This window comes from Hippopotamus amphibius, chromosome 6, assembly GCF_030028045.1.
Source record: "Hippopotamus amphibius kiboko isolate mHipAmp2 chromosome 6, mHipAmp2.hap2, whole genome shotgun sequence".
Taxonomy (NCBI): Eukaryota; Metazoa; Chordata; class Mammalia; order Artiodactyla; family Hippopotamidae; genus Hippopotamus; species Hippopotamus amphibius.
The window spans coordinates 122,574,454-122,591,325 of record NC_080191.1 but is presented as its reverse complement, the minus strand read 5'-3'; the positions used below and the strand labels follow the sequence as shown (position 1 = coordinate 122,591,325).

At 40.3% G+C, this 16,872-nt stretch overlaps 1 protein-coding gene across 1 annotated transcript in view; it reads left to right on the top strand.

The window, feature by feature from the left end:
* The window catches only part of PCOLCE2 (procollagen C-endopeptidase enhancer 2), a 68,073-nt gene that overhangs the window by 42,771 nt on the left and 8,430 nt on the right, over positions 1 to 16,872 (top strand). Inside the window, exons 4-6 of the mRNA XM_057740349.1 lie at positions 2,635 to 2,759; positions 5,558 to 5,694; positions 13,792 to 13,946. Of these exons, the coding sequence (XP_057596332.1) occupies positions 2,635 to 2,759; positions 5,558 to 5,694; positions 13,792 to 13,946 (417 nt within the window). The remainder of the gene's footprint in view (positions 1 to 2,634; positions 2,760 to 5,557; positions 5,695 to 13,791; positions 13,947 to 16,872) is intronic.

The following is a 16,872-nucleotide window of genomic DNA, read 5'->3' as shown; positions in this document are numbered from 1 at the left end:
CCTTGGAGACCAGCGAGACAAGATCAAGTGGTCTAACATACGTGCAATTTGTATCCCAGAAGAAGAGAGTGATAACAGTGCAGAAAAATTAAAAATCTTAAGAAATAATACCTTGAAGTCACCCATATTTAGTGAAGAGCATCAATTTATAGCGCCAGGAAGGTCCGCAGACGCCAAATAAGATAAATGAAAATGAAGCCACACCTAGGCACATCATAATTAAATTATAGAATTGGAAAGATAAAGAGAAAAGCTTAAAAGCAATCAGATAAAACCCAAATTACATACAGAAGAACAATGGTATGAAGAATGGCTTTCTTTTAAGCAGAAACAACAGAGGCCAGAAGGCGGTGAAACAGCATTTTTAAAGTGTTGGAATAAAACTGTCAACCCAGAATTCTACAGCCCATCTTCAAAAATGAAAGTGAAATAAAGACATTTGCAGATAAACACCTGCATCACAAGAAACACTGAAAGAAGTTCCTCAAGTTGAGGGGAAGTGGCCCCACAGGGTAACACAAAGGTAATGGAAGGATTGAAGGCCACTGGACATGGCAAATGTAGAAGACTGTGTATTATTTTCTTTTCTTCTCCTCATTTCTTTACATGTGTCTGTTCAAAACAAAATAAACAAAAAACTTTCACGCTCTATTGTGACAAGCATAATGTATGATATAATATATATGACAACAATAGAACAAAGGATGGAGAAGCAAATGGAAATACACAGTACATGAAGAAATACACTCTTGGACTCCCCAGGTGGCACAGTGCTTAAGAATCTGCCTGCCAATGCCGGGGGCACAGGTTGGATCCCTAGCCTGGGAAGGTTCCACATGCTGCGCAGCAACTAAGCTTGTGCACCACAACTACTGAGCCTGTGCTCTAGAGCCCACGAGCCACAACTACTGAGCCCTTGCACCACAACTGCTGTAGCCCACGCACCTAGAGCCCGTGCTCTGCAACAAGAGAAGCCGTCACAATGAGAAGCTTGCGAACCACAATGAAGAGTAGCCCCCGTTCTCTGCAACCAGTTAAAGCCTGCGTGCGGCAACAAAGACCCAACACAGCTGAAAATAAAAATAAATAAATTAATTAAAAAAAAAAAAGAAATACACCGTTAACACTAAATAGGCTAAGCTAGAGATGCATAATGCATTCCTTGAAGAAGTATATTAATTCCTTTCAGTTTTTCTTTGTTAGTTAAATACAAGTAAAATTAAATGTAAAACATATTAAAATATCTTTCTAAAATTATTTCCGTCAATCTTTTAGTACATATGTAGAGGTGGTTAGTTTTAGGTGGTGGGATTTGAGGTAATCTTACCCCAGATTTAATTTTAATTTTTTTCTTTAACCAAGGAAGAAACAGCTTTACCAGGAGTCTAGGCATGTCTGGGAAACCCAGTTCAGTCCCAGAGGACAGAGGCTAATATTGGTAGAGGACAGGAATCTAGCATTGCAGAATTTTCTCTTGAAGACCAAGTGTGAAGCTAAACCTCCATCCTAGTATCCTGACAGTCAGAACTACTGCTGAGTTTGGCTCTGGTGGAACTTCTGAAGCTCCTAGTGAAATAATGAGATTTGTGCATAAAGGGAGAACCTCCAGCACTGCTGAGTCTGAGCTCTACATGGGGTTATAGGTCTGGGGTGGAAGAAACAGAGGAGAAGGTAGAAGGATGCTCTCATGCCCCACACAAGGCCACCTCAGTGTGCAGGTGAGGGAGGAACCAGAGGTTTGGGGACAGAGGGCAGCAGAGGGACTCTGGCTGAAGAAACACAACGTCTGGGCCACCCCTGTCATAATGCACAGGGCCTGTGCTGTCTGGTGTGAGGGCACCTCCAGCAGGTCCCGGCAACACCTGGTGGCACCCCTTCCTGAGGCCCCTGGGAGACAGCCTTCCTGGTTCTGTTCTGACTTCATTCAGAGCAGAACTGCCCATGCCTGGCACCAAGTCCAGGGTCATGGTTAGCTGTGAGGGATAGAGCGACCCCCCTGTTAGTCCAGGAGACTTTCCTGAAGTAGTCACTTTTCTCAGACGAAGACACAGCTTGCCCATTATAGGCCCAATCTAGAAATCACTCCTACCTTCTTTAATGCTTTTCAATATTGCTGAAAATTTATAAACATATTGTTTTTACGAACAAAATTATTCTTAAAAATTGTGAAAGATGTATAGTATAAAGTTTCCTAGTAATGAGAGTTGTCTGTAACAGCTAATTCAGATGTTGTCCATGAACATGGATTTTAGCCTTAATAAATACCCCTGCCTTGAGAGTTCTTAAAATGTTTAGAATTAGTTGAGCCTGCATGATTTCTGAATGAGTGCATGCCCAGATATCTTGTCTCATCCAAAAAAATGGGAAAAAGAAAAGAAGCTATGGCCCTGATTTCAGTCCTTCACTCTCTTACGCTAATGTGATATATCAGGTAACCCAGAGATCATTCTGTGTGTGTGTGTGTGTGTGTGTGTGTGTGTGTGTAGAGGAGACTATATAACTGTTTTTTTAAAGAGAATATTTAAGAGCTTCTGCCATTGCCTTTATTACACTAGCAATATTCCAAATCCCTGATTTCCATGTGGTTGCATTGCCATAAACTTGATTTTTTTTTTTCATTTTTAATAACTTCAGGGGATCAGTATTGCGGAGGACTCCTTGAAAGACCTTCCGGTTCTTTTAAAACCCCCAACTGGCCAGACCGTGATTACCCTGCAGGAGTCACCTGTGTGTGGCACATTGTAGCCCCAAAAAATCAGGTGAGATTTCTCTGAAAACATGAAGAAAGTATGCACGTGTGCATTGCCCAGACAGTGTGAACTGTAAAAGATACCGGGTGGGGAAGGCCAGCTGGACACTTTCTTCATGCAAAGACCCAGATTAAAATTGCCTTTGCTCTATTTGACTTGCAAAGTCATGAATTTGATTTCCTGTTGTAGAATTATAATTTTCAAAACAGATTTTGAAATACAAATGGTCTGCAAATCCCACGTGAGATTGTTTAACCCTGTGGAAGATGTTGTAAACATGGGGTTATACGCAGCAGTGACTGATGGTGGGTGGGTAACAAATCTCCAAGTACATGTACACTTCAGGTTACCGTTTGCGCACAGGGCGGCATGTCCAGGTAAGGGCCTTCCTGGTCACCAAATCAGAAACAGCCTGAATGCTTCACTTTGACAAAGCCAGTGCAAGAACACCCCATCATCTTTTCTAAGAACAAGGTGTCTGATGTGAAAACTGTTCTGCTCTGTGGTGGTTTTTTCTTACTTTCTTTCCTTTTTCTTTTTTTCTTGTTTAAAATAAAATTCATGCAGGTTCCCCACAAATAACTTTATTCACTGCTCTAAAACAATCAACAGAGAAGGTCTAGTTTTCCAGCGTTTGTTAGTTTGTGGTGATATGAACTTTTACCCTTTCTGGGGACCACTTTCAGATATTCATTGCAGGACAGAACTTAGCATGAGAATAGACCAAGCCTATGCTGTGGAATTTTGAAAATAACTTTTAAAATATCATTATTATTACAAACATTATAGACTTTAATCAAAACACTATGGTGGGCGTTATGACACTATTAAAAAAACTTTTCTCAATTGATCTTTTTGTAGTGCTTACACAAATATTATTTGCTGTATATTCATTTCTTCAGTGGAAAATTATTCAGGCAAATATGCCGTGCAAGGTAGTGATTTGAGTATACACATACGCACACACACAACTTTATCATAATCCCGAAATGCAGTTTTATTAAGAAGAAAAATATGTTCATTCATTTGACAATGAAAGATTCCATAAACCTATTGAATGTTTTATAGTTTAAAATAACATTTAAAAATTAAATTTCTCAAACATTTAAGCCCCTGTGTAATTCTTGAGATTGTATTGATCATTTTTCTCTGTGTCATTTGTAAATAGGTTAGATTAAATAATTTCAATTTAATTATACTCACAGATTACAATTTAGCATCTCTTGCCCACTGTTTTTCTCTTTGATTATTTAAATCTGAGTTCTATTTATGTGATTTTTGGCTTCAGCCAACTGAATTTTTAATCGTTGTAGTGTCTAAAATCACTGGAAACTCTGTCCAAGTGAGAAAAATAATATGAGAAAGTTAAGTCCTAATGTAAATCTATGGGCATTTTTCTTCTATTAAAGACACACTTTTTGAAAAATCATAGCTTTCCCCTTTATCCTCCTATTTATTTACTTATTTTTATTTTCGCTCCAAAAGTTGTTACGTGACTAATTTCTAAGTAGAAAAAGTTCAGCCAATTTTTAAATAACCTGGAGCGCATTTTATTACTAACCAGTGAGAAGTTATAGGACCCAAAGAGGAAATATTTTAATATAGTTTAAAGCAGTGTTAAGTATGAATAAGCCATTATTCATCCATTCCTGGTGCTGACTTTTTAAAAGTGGATAAATGTGTAGATAAGTGGCAGTCATGTTCAAAGCCAGACTTCACCGTTGTGTCTCTCTCTCTGTGATGCCATCGCTGTTATCACCTTCACACACATTACTGTGTCTAAGTCTTTGCTAGCTTGCAGCTACTAACAACGTGCCTGTCCTAACAGGAGTTAATGCCTGTTATCTTCCATAAGCAGCGGGAAGGGCTGCCTGCCCACCTGCCACCCAGCAAGAGTGGGGACCAGCTCTCTGGGTGCCGTGGGTATTATGAACCCAGTGAGACTTCTTTGATTCACACGTTGCAGGGACTCTTGAAAAATCTGCTTATAAGAAGAATGATTGCTCTTACATCAAAACTTCCTATTGAATAATTTAGGACACTATTATTGGTACCACGCAAAAATAAAAAATTAAGAAGTACTTCAGAAATCTAACAGTGACTTTGTGTATCCGTGCTTCTGTGCAGCCTCTTCAAAAATCAACCAGATCACCAAGTAGATGGTGCTTGGCAGGCCCAGTTTTCAGACATACTTCCAGAAGACATCATAGTCAATTCCCACTTCCCTGAACCTCTGGTCCTAAAGAATCTGGCTTCTTTACATGTGATGGGAATGTGAGTCTCCTTTCCTTGAAAGGAGAACTATTGTGTTCACCCATCTCACCCACCCAAGCATGTACACATACACCACACCCCAACACACACAACTATAGAGTACATTGTAGATAATACTTTTATTTCTATTAATTTTCTTCTGGAGAAGAATGAAGTTGCTGTATAGCCCCCTTTCCATTCCAACACATTCTCAGTTTAAGTCTTAACATAGGTTGCTAGGGTGATGTAGTGTTTCTCCATTTTCTTAGCTGTAAGTGAACAGAGTTCCCACGTTTAAGATCAGTCTTAAACTAAGATTGATCTTGGCTTGAGATGGTCTTTTGCAATGATTAAAAATGAAAGCCAAAGAATACCACAATTGTGTTAACTAAAGAAGTATGTAAACAATAAGAAAAAAATTTTTAAACATGGTGAATACATTTTTTTAAGAAGGAAAATCATGGCACCCTACAAATCTGGGGAGAGGAAGAATTCTATTTGAGGTTATTCTGCACTGCTCCTTTGACACTTCTAATGTTGTGCTTTCACTAAAGCTTATAGAATTAAAGTTTGAGAAGTTTGATGTTGAGCGTGATAACTACTGCCGGTATGATTATGTGGCCGTGTTTAACGGCAGGGAGATCAACGACGCTGAAAGAATTGGGAAGTATTGTGGTGACAGCCCCCCTGCGTAAGTAGCACCTGTTTTTATTTCATTAATATTCTAGGGGCTCTGAACGCGTTTCTTTTTAAATTGCCCAATTATGTTGTCTTTTCTGGAAGATGTTGTGTTGTTGCTTTGTTCACAAATTCTTGGGTTCCATGGCAGTGGAGTCCCGTACAGCGCCAGCACCAAGAATAGCCAACCCAGAGAGCAAGGCAGCATCAACAAGAGTGTAGAGAGGCCACGGCAGCCAAATAAACAGAAGCAGAGTTGGCGATGCCCCATGGGCAGATGCTGAGCCAGAGATCTGGATACTGCACTGCCCTGTGAGGCGGAGCTCAAGCATCAGAGCGAAATGAGGAAAATTCTGAGCAAATACCAGGGCACTGATTTTGGGGAATCCAGACAAGGAAACCTGGAGACTTATGATAGATGCAGGTGATTTTACCTGATCAGAGATCTGTCCTGGACTTTCCTGGGCTTTATGCCTCCTTGCATGGCTGCTCAAATTCTTGCTGAGCGAGCCTGAAAGACACCATGTGTTTATTAGCAAACATTTATGGAGCTAAGAGCTCTGCCATTTACTAGCTGTGTGACATTGGGCAAATTACTCAGCTCCTCTGTGCTGTATTTGGTGCAACACATGACTGTTTTGGTGCAAGATATTTCACAACCTCACATACAATACTAGGAAAAGCAGCAGTTGACATTAGTACAGCTTGCTGGCCAAGTCACCATTGTGCCAATTTAAACAGCCTCTCCTACTCTGTGGCTTCAACATAATTAGAGCATTTGCATCACTTGATCTTACGTGCATTTCTATGATTTCCCATAGCACATTTGAGTTAAAGCAAGGTACTTTCCAGTTTAAATTAATTTATATTTATTAAGTTTGATAATATTAAGTATTTTTAGTACATACAAGTTAGTTATAATTTAAACATTACTATACCTAAATTTGGCTTTGCAGATGAATGTGTGACACCAATGTGATTGAATTAATTCTTCCCCTCGTCCCCAAGGGAGATAATAAGGAAAACTGGCTGTTTGGGCCTTGGCTTTTGGTGAAAGGAAGAAGCGGTAGTCTCTGATGGGAATTCTTGACCAAAAACCAGTCCACATGTGAATCTGAGGTTATAATTTACACTACCTGACTGTCCCCGAAAAAATAGTCAGAAATTTAGTTTAAAGAATTTCCAAGTTGAGAGTGCCCACATAGCATGACAGAGGAAGACACAAATCTTCTCTGAAAGAATGCATCTTAACTTAGGCTTTAAGAATTCCTATAAATAAAGTTGCAAGAAATACACGTTCCCAATCAAAAATTCACAAAACGGAAAGGAAAAGCTAACATAAACAAGAATCAGCAGAAACAAAAGAGTATAATCAGACCCACAGAGGCCATATATAGTAAAATTATGAGATACAGAATGTAAAATAAGTATGCTTAAAGAAATTCATATACAGTATATTTACTTGAGAGCCTATAAAGTGCAGGCTGTTGAAAGTATGAGTCAGAATCAAGAGATTTTCAGAAATGATCAGATTTAACAGAGAGCCTAACATAATTTCCAGAACTGTGATATATAATAATTTAAACAAGAAACTTAATACATGTGTTAAATAGCTGATATGACATAGCTCCAGAAAGAATTAGGGAACTGAGACATATTGATAGATGTGAAGTAATTCCCTGGAACATAGCATGAAGGGACAAATAGATGGAAAATATAAAAGAGAGGTTAAGATTTATAGATGCTAGAGTGAAAGGATCTAAGATACATTTAATTCATGTTCCATAAGAAAAAATACAGAATGTAGGAATTTAATGTTTGTAGAAATAATAGCTGAGGGTTTTCCAATATGAATGAAAGATATCAATGATCAAATTCAAGAAATCAATAAATCCTAAGCAACATATATATTAATAGATCCATTCCTACATGTAGTATAGTAAAACCACAGACCAACAGAGAAAGATGTTAAAAACATCCAGAAAGAAAAGACAGACTATCACAAAGGAAAGAGCCTAACAATTGACTTCTCAATAGCAGCAATGGAAGTTAGAAGATCTTAGAAGAATATCTTCAAAGTAGTGAGACAAAGTAACTGTCACTCTAGAATTATTTATCCAGATAAACCTGTCTTTTGTGAATATGGGTGAAATAAAGACATTTTCAGTTAAATAAGAGCCAAGACAGTTTACTACCCAACAAACACTAACTGAAGAAACTTCATTATAACTTTACTATCAGGCAGAAAAATAATGATCACAGAATAAAGCACTGAGATGCAGGAAGAAACACTCAGCAAAGATACTGATTGTAGAGTTGAAGGATCCTCAGGTCTTTGAGGATAGGGTGAAGATATTGTGAAACTTTATAATATGCCAAAGTAAATATGGATGTTAAATTGAGGTAATCTCTAAAAGAGTAGAACTAGAGTGTTTAGCTTCCAAAACAGTGGAGGGAAAACATGCAATGAGAAAAAAAGTTCCATCCAAAGAAAGCAACAAAAGAGAAAAAAGGAAACATTTTAAAAGACAGGACAAATAGAAAGCATAAAAGGAAACCATAGAAATATATCTAGATGTATCTGTAATCAATATAAATGCAAATGGATCAAATCGTTGAAAAGACAGTGTCAGACTGGATAAGAAAGCAAAATCCAGTTATATGCTATTTACAAGACGTCTCCAAAAAATAAGAACACAGAGTATTTGAGAATGAAAAGACAGAAAAAAATATTGGAAGCAAATGCTAATTGAAAGAAAACTGGTATAGCTTTATTGATATCAGGGAAAAGTACTTTAGGCAGAAAATAGTAATTTCTAGTTACTAGGAATAGTCCCTATACAATGATAAAAGGTACAATTTATCAGGAAGATATAAAAATTGTAAACTTATATGTACATCAAAAATAATTGAAAAAATAATAAAAATTAAAAGATGGACCTACGGAGTCCACTATTACAGTGGGAGATTTTTAACACATTTCTGACAACATGGGAAATTAGGATATAGAAGATTTTAAAACAACAGGCTTGGTCTAATGGATAAATAGAGAACACTGCATCCAAAAATTAGAGAGAATACTTTTTTTTTCAAGCAAAGTGGACACAGGAAAAAGAAAAAGCCAGAACTGCCAAATAATGATTAAAGAAATTTGATCTGTAGTTGAAAAGTCTTCCTATCAAGGGCAGAAATAAACAGGCCCCAGTTGTTTTTCTCCATGAGTTCCAACAAACATTTAAGGAACAGATAATTCCAGCATTGCACAGATTCTTCCAGCGAGAAATAGGGATTGTTCCACAATGAATTTTACAAGGCTAGTATAAAGTGACACCAGAACAAGGAAGGACAGTCCAAGAAAAGAATATTGAAGACCAACCTCACTTACGAACATGATGAAAAATAAATCCTAAAAGAAAAAATATTAGCAAGCTAAATCTAACGATGTATAAAAAATACTTTATGACTAGGAATTCAAGGTTGATTTGAATTTAGAAAAATCTATTACTTCAGTTTTGTATATTACCAGATTAAAGTGTGACTTGTAGACTTACATTTTTATTTGTTGGAAGCATTTATATATATATATATATATATATATATATATATATATATATATATATATAAAAATATATATATATCTTTTCTTACATAGCTTGAATTAAAAAGTTTGTATTTTTAAAGATTTCATAGCAACAAAAAATATAAAATACATAAGACTTAATCTAACAAATTGTGTACGAGGCCTTAGAGAAATAGAGAAAATTATAAAATGTTACTAAAAGATATTTTAATAAGACCTAAATAAACAAAACTATGCACTATTCTTATGAATGGGAAAAAGTATTTTTTTTTTAATTTTAAAGATTGGTTTTCCATTAAACCTGACGGTCCACCTGTAAAATGTACATTGCAAGGGAAGGGGGCAAAACTAAGACAGTTTTGAAGGAGAAGAACCAGCAGGAGGATTTGACCCACCATGATGGAGCCAGGTCAGAAAACTGCTGTAATTAAGACAGGGTGGTTTTAACAGAGAGGTAGAAAAATTGACTGATGAAAACACCAAAGAGAGGCCAGAAACATATCCACATGTCTCTGCAGACTGGGCACATCCCAGAGACGCACAGTTCAGCAGGTAAAGGATGGCCCCGTTGAAGAATGAAGCAGGGACAACTTCTGCTCATATGGGAAAAATGAATTGTATTCATATCTAATATCACACAAAAGTCAATTACAGACGGATTGGGAACTTAAATGAAAAACATGAGAATTTCTGGGACTTCACTGGTGGCGCGCTGGTTAAGAATCCTCCTGCCAATGCAGGGCACACGGGTTCAATCCCTGGTCCAGGAAGGTTCCACGTGTCTCAGAGCATCTAAGCCCACGCGCCACGATTACTGAGCCTGTGCTCTAGAGCCCACAAGCTGCAACTACTGAGCCCGCGTGCCTAGAGCCTGTGCTCTGAAACAAGAGAAGCCACCACACTGAGAAGCCCACACATTGCAAGGAAGAGTAGCCCCCGCTCACCACAACTAGAGGAAGCCCATGCACAGCAACACAGACCCAACAGCCAAAAATAAATTTTTTAATAAAGAGAGAATTCTGCTCATCAAAATACACATTAAAGAGAGGGAAAACAGAAGGCACAAAACAGAAACAGATATTTGTAAAATATTTGATATATTTGACAAAGACCTAGGTCTAGGTTCCAAAACATAATGAGGAATCCTTAAGAATTAATAAGGGAAGACCACAACTCAAGAGAAAAAATGGGCGAAAGACATAAAGGCACTCCCCAAAGAAGAAAGCTGCACAGTGAATAAATCACAGTGAGTAAATTGGTACAATCACTTTGGAAATCAGTTTGCAATACCTAATAAAATTGAAAATGAGCGTGTATCCTCTGACCTAGTGGAGAGCGTATACCATACCCTCCTGGTGTGTCCATTAAGGACACTTCTGTCCCTGTGCATCCCAAGACATAAAAAATATTCTCAATATTATTTGTACTAGGGAGAGAGTAAACAGCCCAATGTTTATCAACAAGAGAACAGTTAAATTCTGTTACAGTTCACACCAGACAGCTGTGAACATAGTGGATGAATATCACAGTTGTAATGTTGAGGGTGAAAAAAATAGCAGAAAAAGACACACTAGATACTCTTTCATTTACATGAAGTCTAAAAGAATGCAGACCTATAGAATATGTGATTTCATGCTGCATATATATAAGTAAACCTGTAGATAAAGGGAAAGGAGAAGCACACAGCTCAGGGTGGGTGGTTGCCTCCTCGAGGCGGAGGGCGATAGGGGGCGCTGTTGAGCATCACTCACTTCTGAGACGTTTGCCTGGAGACGCTGTCCCACCAACCAACACTTGGACCAGAGGAATATTTTTCCATAGTCAGAGTACTTGTGGGGTGGGACAGTGCAGAAAATGAGAAAACCCCGTTTGAGAAGCTTTTCCTCTGTTAAATGTGTGACTAGGAGGAAGAGTGTTGTGATTGGTGGGACATCACTTCAGCATCCCTGTGCCTGGTTCAAAGCAGTATCAATACCACTGAATTCAGTTCAGAAACATTTACTACACCCCAGCTGTGTGGCAGACCCAATGTTAGGGACCTGGGACACAAAGATAAAATAAACGATACAGAGGTAAGTCGTGGGAGGGACCAAAACAAGGCAGATAGGTAAATTGGCAAAGGAGGGTCCTGGGTGGATTTCTGACAAGGAGTCCTTTGGTCTAGTCAGGACAAGCGGTGGGGAGGTCAGGGGAGATTTGGGAGAAGAGATTATGCCTCTCGAAGCTGAGTCTTGAAGGAAGAGTGGGAATTAGAGGCAGGGTGGAGGACAGACTCATTCCAAGCAGAGGGGCTCCGTCAGTAAAGATACACAGGGGAGATACATGCTATTCTGGAGCCTAAACCTTGAGGGGGGGCCCAGAGAGCGAGGAGGCTGAGGGTGGAATTGGCTTCCACGTCCTGCAGACATGGGAACTCTCCAAGTGCAGTTAGGGGAAGTGACAGGACTGGTGCTTCTGGAGCCTCCACCCTAGACAAGAGGAGCAGGAAGCTGGCAAGGAGGCGGTGGCAGTGGTCCAGGTAGAGCCAAGGAGGTAGGGAAGGGTGGGAGAGACGAAGAGGAAGATGTGAATCAAGGAACATTTAGGAGGCAAAATTGGCAGGACGTGGTGGTTGGTTGGCTGTAGTGATTGAAGAAGAGGAAGACTGTGGAAGACAAAGCAGAGACAGCTCACATAGCCGGCTCTATAAATAGACACCCGTCAGCATCCTTAATCCATTCCTGGGATTTGCCAGTGGGGAGTGGGCGCAAGTGAGACGCCCCCTTGCCTTCCTAGTGATTTGTGACAGTGATTTGCAGATGCAGCGCTTGGCCCTCAGTACATTTATGCCACCGTGGCTCTGTCACATTCATACTAAAGCTCAGCAGCAGCATGACTAAAGATAGCTTTGTTACTAAAATACTTTTTCTTGAGAAAATTCAGCTTCCAATATAGTGCTTCCAAGATTAGTTCATAGAAAAGGCAGTGAATGATCACTATAATTATAACATCATGCCTAGAAGGCTGACCTGGTTGGGTCTTAAGGTTTTCTTTGCTGCTTATAATAAGTGCTTTTTGTAATTTTATCATCTAAGCGAGGTTAGCATATCTTATTTGTAATTGTGGTTGAGAACTGCGTTTCCTGCACACTGTATTTATTTAATGGAATGTGTTTTCAAAAGCAAGATAAAATATTTCTGTTCAAGGCTTGATTCTCAGAAGCATTATTTAAATGCCCTTGGTCACTATTGTGACTGGAACTCTAATGTGGGTCACAGAGCTTGCTCTTAGGTTTGTCTCTTCCCTTGGCTCAGAAGGCAATAACCTTCAGGACAGAAAAGATCCTGCAGTTTTTCTAACTGGTTGGGTCAAGTACAGATCTACCCTCCCCTCCACCCCCACCCCCCTCAAAGTAGCTGAGAGGTTGCCTCATTACTTACTGTCCATGAAGGCTAAGAAGTGATTTGGCTGAGAAGACGCCTCAAAGAAAGGAGTTTAGTCAAACCACCAATTAACTTAATTAAATAAATTTTCCACTTCTGAATTAGTTTTAAAATAGAATTAGCCAAACAGCATTTTTAAAACATTGTTTAAATAACAATAGCAAGATTAAATGAAACTGTCTCATGTAATATAGTTGTCCCCTGAGATTTAAGAGAGCTTCTGAGCCTCAGTTATTGCCACTAAATCTTGCACCAGCACGCCACTAAATCTTGCACCAGCACGCCCCTAAAATTGCTTTAAAATTAGAACTCTTAATGATGTCACTCATGACCACCAAAACAAAGTAACCACTTTCTCTGTCTCCTTCACAGTATTTTGCCACCCAGATTATGAACAGGAAGGTTTCCATTTCAGGCAGGTACAAGAACTCACATTTACGATGAAATGAAAGTCCCGTTAAACCCTGCATGGCTTTCTTATCCCCAGGTGACCAGCCGGCTGAGATGGTCCCTTTGGTTGTGTTTTCACAGGCTGTGGGAATTTGTTCACCAAATTTCTCCATCTGATTCCTCATGGCTGGCATCCCTAGCTCCCCAGGCCAGCTGGAATCCAGTCTTAGTTCAAAGAAGCTGTGTGGTTGCCAAGTCAGGCCAAACCCTGCAGTGCTTGTGAAGCACCAGCTGCAGCCTCAGTGTTTACATCAGTCCCAATGTCTACCACCGTCTCTAGAGGCACCTGGGCCTGGGTTCAAATCTTGACCCTCCCACATACTAGCTGAGGACCTTGGGCAAATCACTTGAACTCTCTGATCTTCAGTCGCCTATTCCATAAGAAGGGGGAATAATAGGGTTGTTGTGAAGACAGAATTCAACAGTTTCCATAAAGCACATGCCTAACTCAGCAAACATGCAGTAAATGTTAGCTATTCGCATTAATATTAAGCAGATTAAGACCATCATCTTTTTAAGTATTTTAGCCTTTCAGTTTAAACAGAGTAATGTATTGTCAGAAATTGGCGGAAAGTTAGAAAATTCTACATTTCAGAGAGGTGCCACTTAAACTTTTAAATATGTATATATTTTTTAAAGTTTTTTTTTTTTCTTTTAGGCCAATTGTATCTGAGAGAAATGAACTTCTCATTCAGTTTTTATCAGACTTAAGTTTAACTGCAGATGGATTTATTGGTCACTACAAATTCAGGCCAAAAAAGTTGCCAGCAACTACAGCACCACCCATTACCACCACCTTTCCTATGACTACAAGTAAGTGTTTCTGTTTTGAAGTCTGTACGCAAACTTGAGGAGTATAAGAAAAATTCTTCTGGGAACTTCCCTGGTGGTCCAGTGGGTAGGATGCTGCACTCCCAGTGTAGGGGACCCGGGTTCAATCCCTGGTCGGGTAACTAGATCCCGCATGCATGCCTGAACTAAGTGTCCGCATGCTGCAAATAAGAGTCCACATGCCACAACCAAGACCCGGTGCAGCCAAAATAAATAGGTAATAAAGAAAGAAAGAAAAGAAAAAGTCTTCTGAAGTAGAAAAAAAAGAGGAAAATACTTGAAACTAAAAAAGTTAAGATGAAAGCTTATAGAAGAGAATAATATGATTCCATGAATGAAAGAAAAGTATAAGGTGTAAGAATGCTTCTAAGCTAGTAATTTAAAAATATCTAAGAAAATTATGGTCACTTAAAAATCCTAGGAACCTTATTATAGACAGCCTACTTTTTCATTACAAGCCTACTTTTTTTTTTGCATTACAAGCCTACTTTTTCTTTCTTGGCACTTATAAAATTATGGTTTTCTTTTATTGCATAGAACTGTAGTATTTTAGGTTAAAGTTTCAGGGCCCTGATACCTGCCTGTTTTCACATCTGCCAGTATTTGCACTTTTTTAGAGGAGAGGTATGCTCCAAAATGTGTCATACAAAATATATTATTTTTTCAAATTGGAGTAAATCAAACAAAAATATTCGATGTATTATAGAATCCAGTTTGGGAACTCTGGTCTGGGTATTATCTAAGAAATGGAGGGGCAAGAGTGAGTCCCTGTATCTTGTCTCTACACCCTATCAGCTCCACCCACCAGGAATTCAAGACTATTTCAAAATCTAAATCCACGGAGGAGAAAAAAAAGGTGAGAAGGAAGGATCTAAGGTTAAGATATGAACCAGGCTGAGATAAGCCCAGCTTTATTGCCCACCGTCTTCTGCAGGTACCCAGAGCAGGGCTGTCCTGAGGACGGCGCTTTTGAAGGGCTGATTTTTCTGAGCACTCCACAAGTGCGCCACCTTGTGGCCTAGAAATGTACTGCCTCGTGTTACAGCAGTATTTTTCTAGCTCATCTCAGTGGACCCTGGTGTCCTTATTCTTTCCAGTGAATTATCAGTCTGCACCCATGTGGTTCCCAAGCTTTTATCTCCAGTCCTAAACTTTCTCTGAAATTGCAAATATGAATTTGTAATTATCTCCTGGAGTTTTGCAACTGCTAGGCATTTAAATTAAAACATATCAAACGTAACTCATTTCTGTCACAGTTTGCTGTCTCAGTTCTGCTTCTCCACCTGTTTTCCCAAGCATGGTCCACACCGTCTGTAGCCACACTGTTAGGGTTCCCTTTGACTTCCTCTGTCTTAATTCCCCATTGCATGCCCTGCCCCTCCCCCAAACATACACACACAGCAGACTTTGTCTTTCTCCCACTTAAATGTATTGCCTACATCTGTGTCATCCAATACGGTGGCCACTCTTGAACGCTTGACGTGTGACTAGTGCTACTAAAGGTCTGAATTTTTAATTTAATTAAAATTTAAAAGCCTCCTGTGGCCAGTGGCTACCATATAAGACAGTACAGGGGCCAAACTCCTTCACACTTTGTCCCTAGCCTCTCTTTCTAGCCTCATCTGTAGGCCCTACCACCTCGCTTCTTATGCTCTAAGTATCTGGGATTTTATCCTAAGTGTGGGGGAAGCTGTTGGTGGATTTAAGCGAAGTTCAGGATTAGATTCGCACTTGATGAAGCTCACTCTGTGAGGCCACAGCGAGGTGAACGGATGGTAAGGGTGTCAGCGTGTTCTGGGGGCTGTCTAGGGGGGCCTGCGCCAGACAGAAATACAGAGACAGGCAAGAGCTGCCGGCTGTTGTGCCAGCCAGGGACCTTGGGAGACATCTACAGGGCTTAACGGTTAATTGGACCAGAGTGATCCCGGAGCCTGCCTCCCGGGTTCCTGGCTTGCACAACTCAGAGGGGCAGTATTACCATTCATGGAAGTAGACTCATAGGTTGAGGCGTAGGTTCATACGTTAAGCTGTGACCTTGTTGGGTTTGAGGTGTCTGTGAGACCATCAGATGGAGCTGATATGCTGACAGAGCTCTGAGCCTCCAGCTCAGAAGAGAGGGTTAAGCAAGAGATTTAAATTTGAGTCATCAACATCTACATGGTTGATGCCATGGTTCAGAATGCGATCGCCTGGGGAGAGGTTATGGGGAAAGGAGAAGAAGGGCTGGAATTAAATCTCTGGAGACTCCAGCTCTTTCAAGAGGAGAATCTGCTGGCAGAGAAGACTGGAAAGGAGCAGCTGGGCGGGGAGGGGGGGATTGGTACCAGGAGCATATGTCATGGGGGCTTGGAAGCGAGTGTTTTGAGAAGGGGATGGTCAGAAGAGCCAAGTGTTGATGAGACTTCAGACAAGGGCAGGACTGAAATGTTACCATCTGCTTTCAAGACGTGGAGGCGACCAGACACCCTGGCAAGGGTTACGAGTGGACTTGTGCAGGCAGGAGCCAGACAGGGGTGAGGGGCGTGTGGAGCGAGGTGAGGAAACGGACAGTAAGTCCAGCCACGCAGTCTACAAGTTCGACCCTAAGGGAGGGTTTGAACGTGGTAAAGCCAATGGGAAGGAGCCAGCAAAGCAGGAGAACAGAAGGGCAGAGCGAAGGCATAAGCCGAGGAGGACATTTCCACAAAGATGAGAGGATCTGGCCTCCAGAGGACACGCAGAAGGACAGACCTCAGACCAGAGGTGGGCAGCCTCCTCTCTCAAGGGAGGAAAGATGTGAGGGTGCAGATAAAGACAGCTCGGAGGTCTGGTAGGGCTACGAGGACATGTTCTTCTGTGACCTCTGTTTTCCCCAGAAAAGGGGCAAGGTCACCTGCTGAGAATGAGAAGGGAGGTGGGAGCCCCCAGG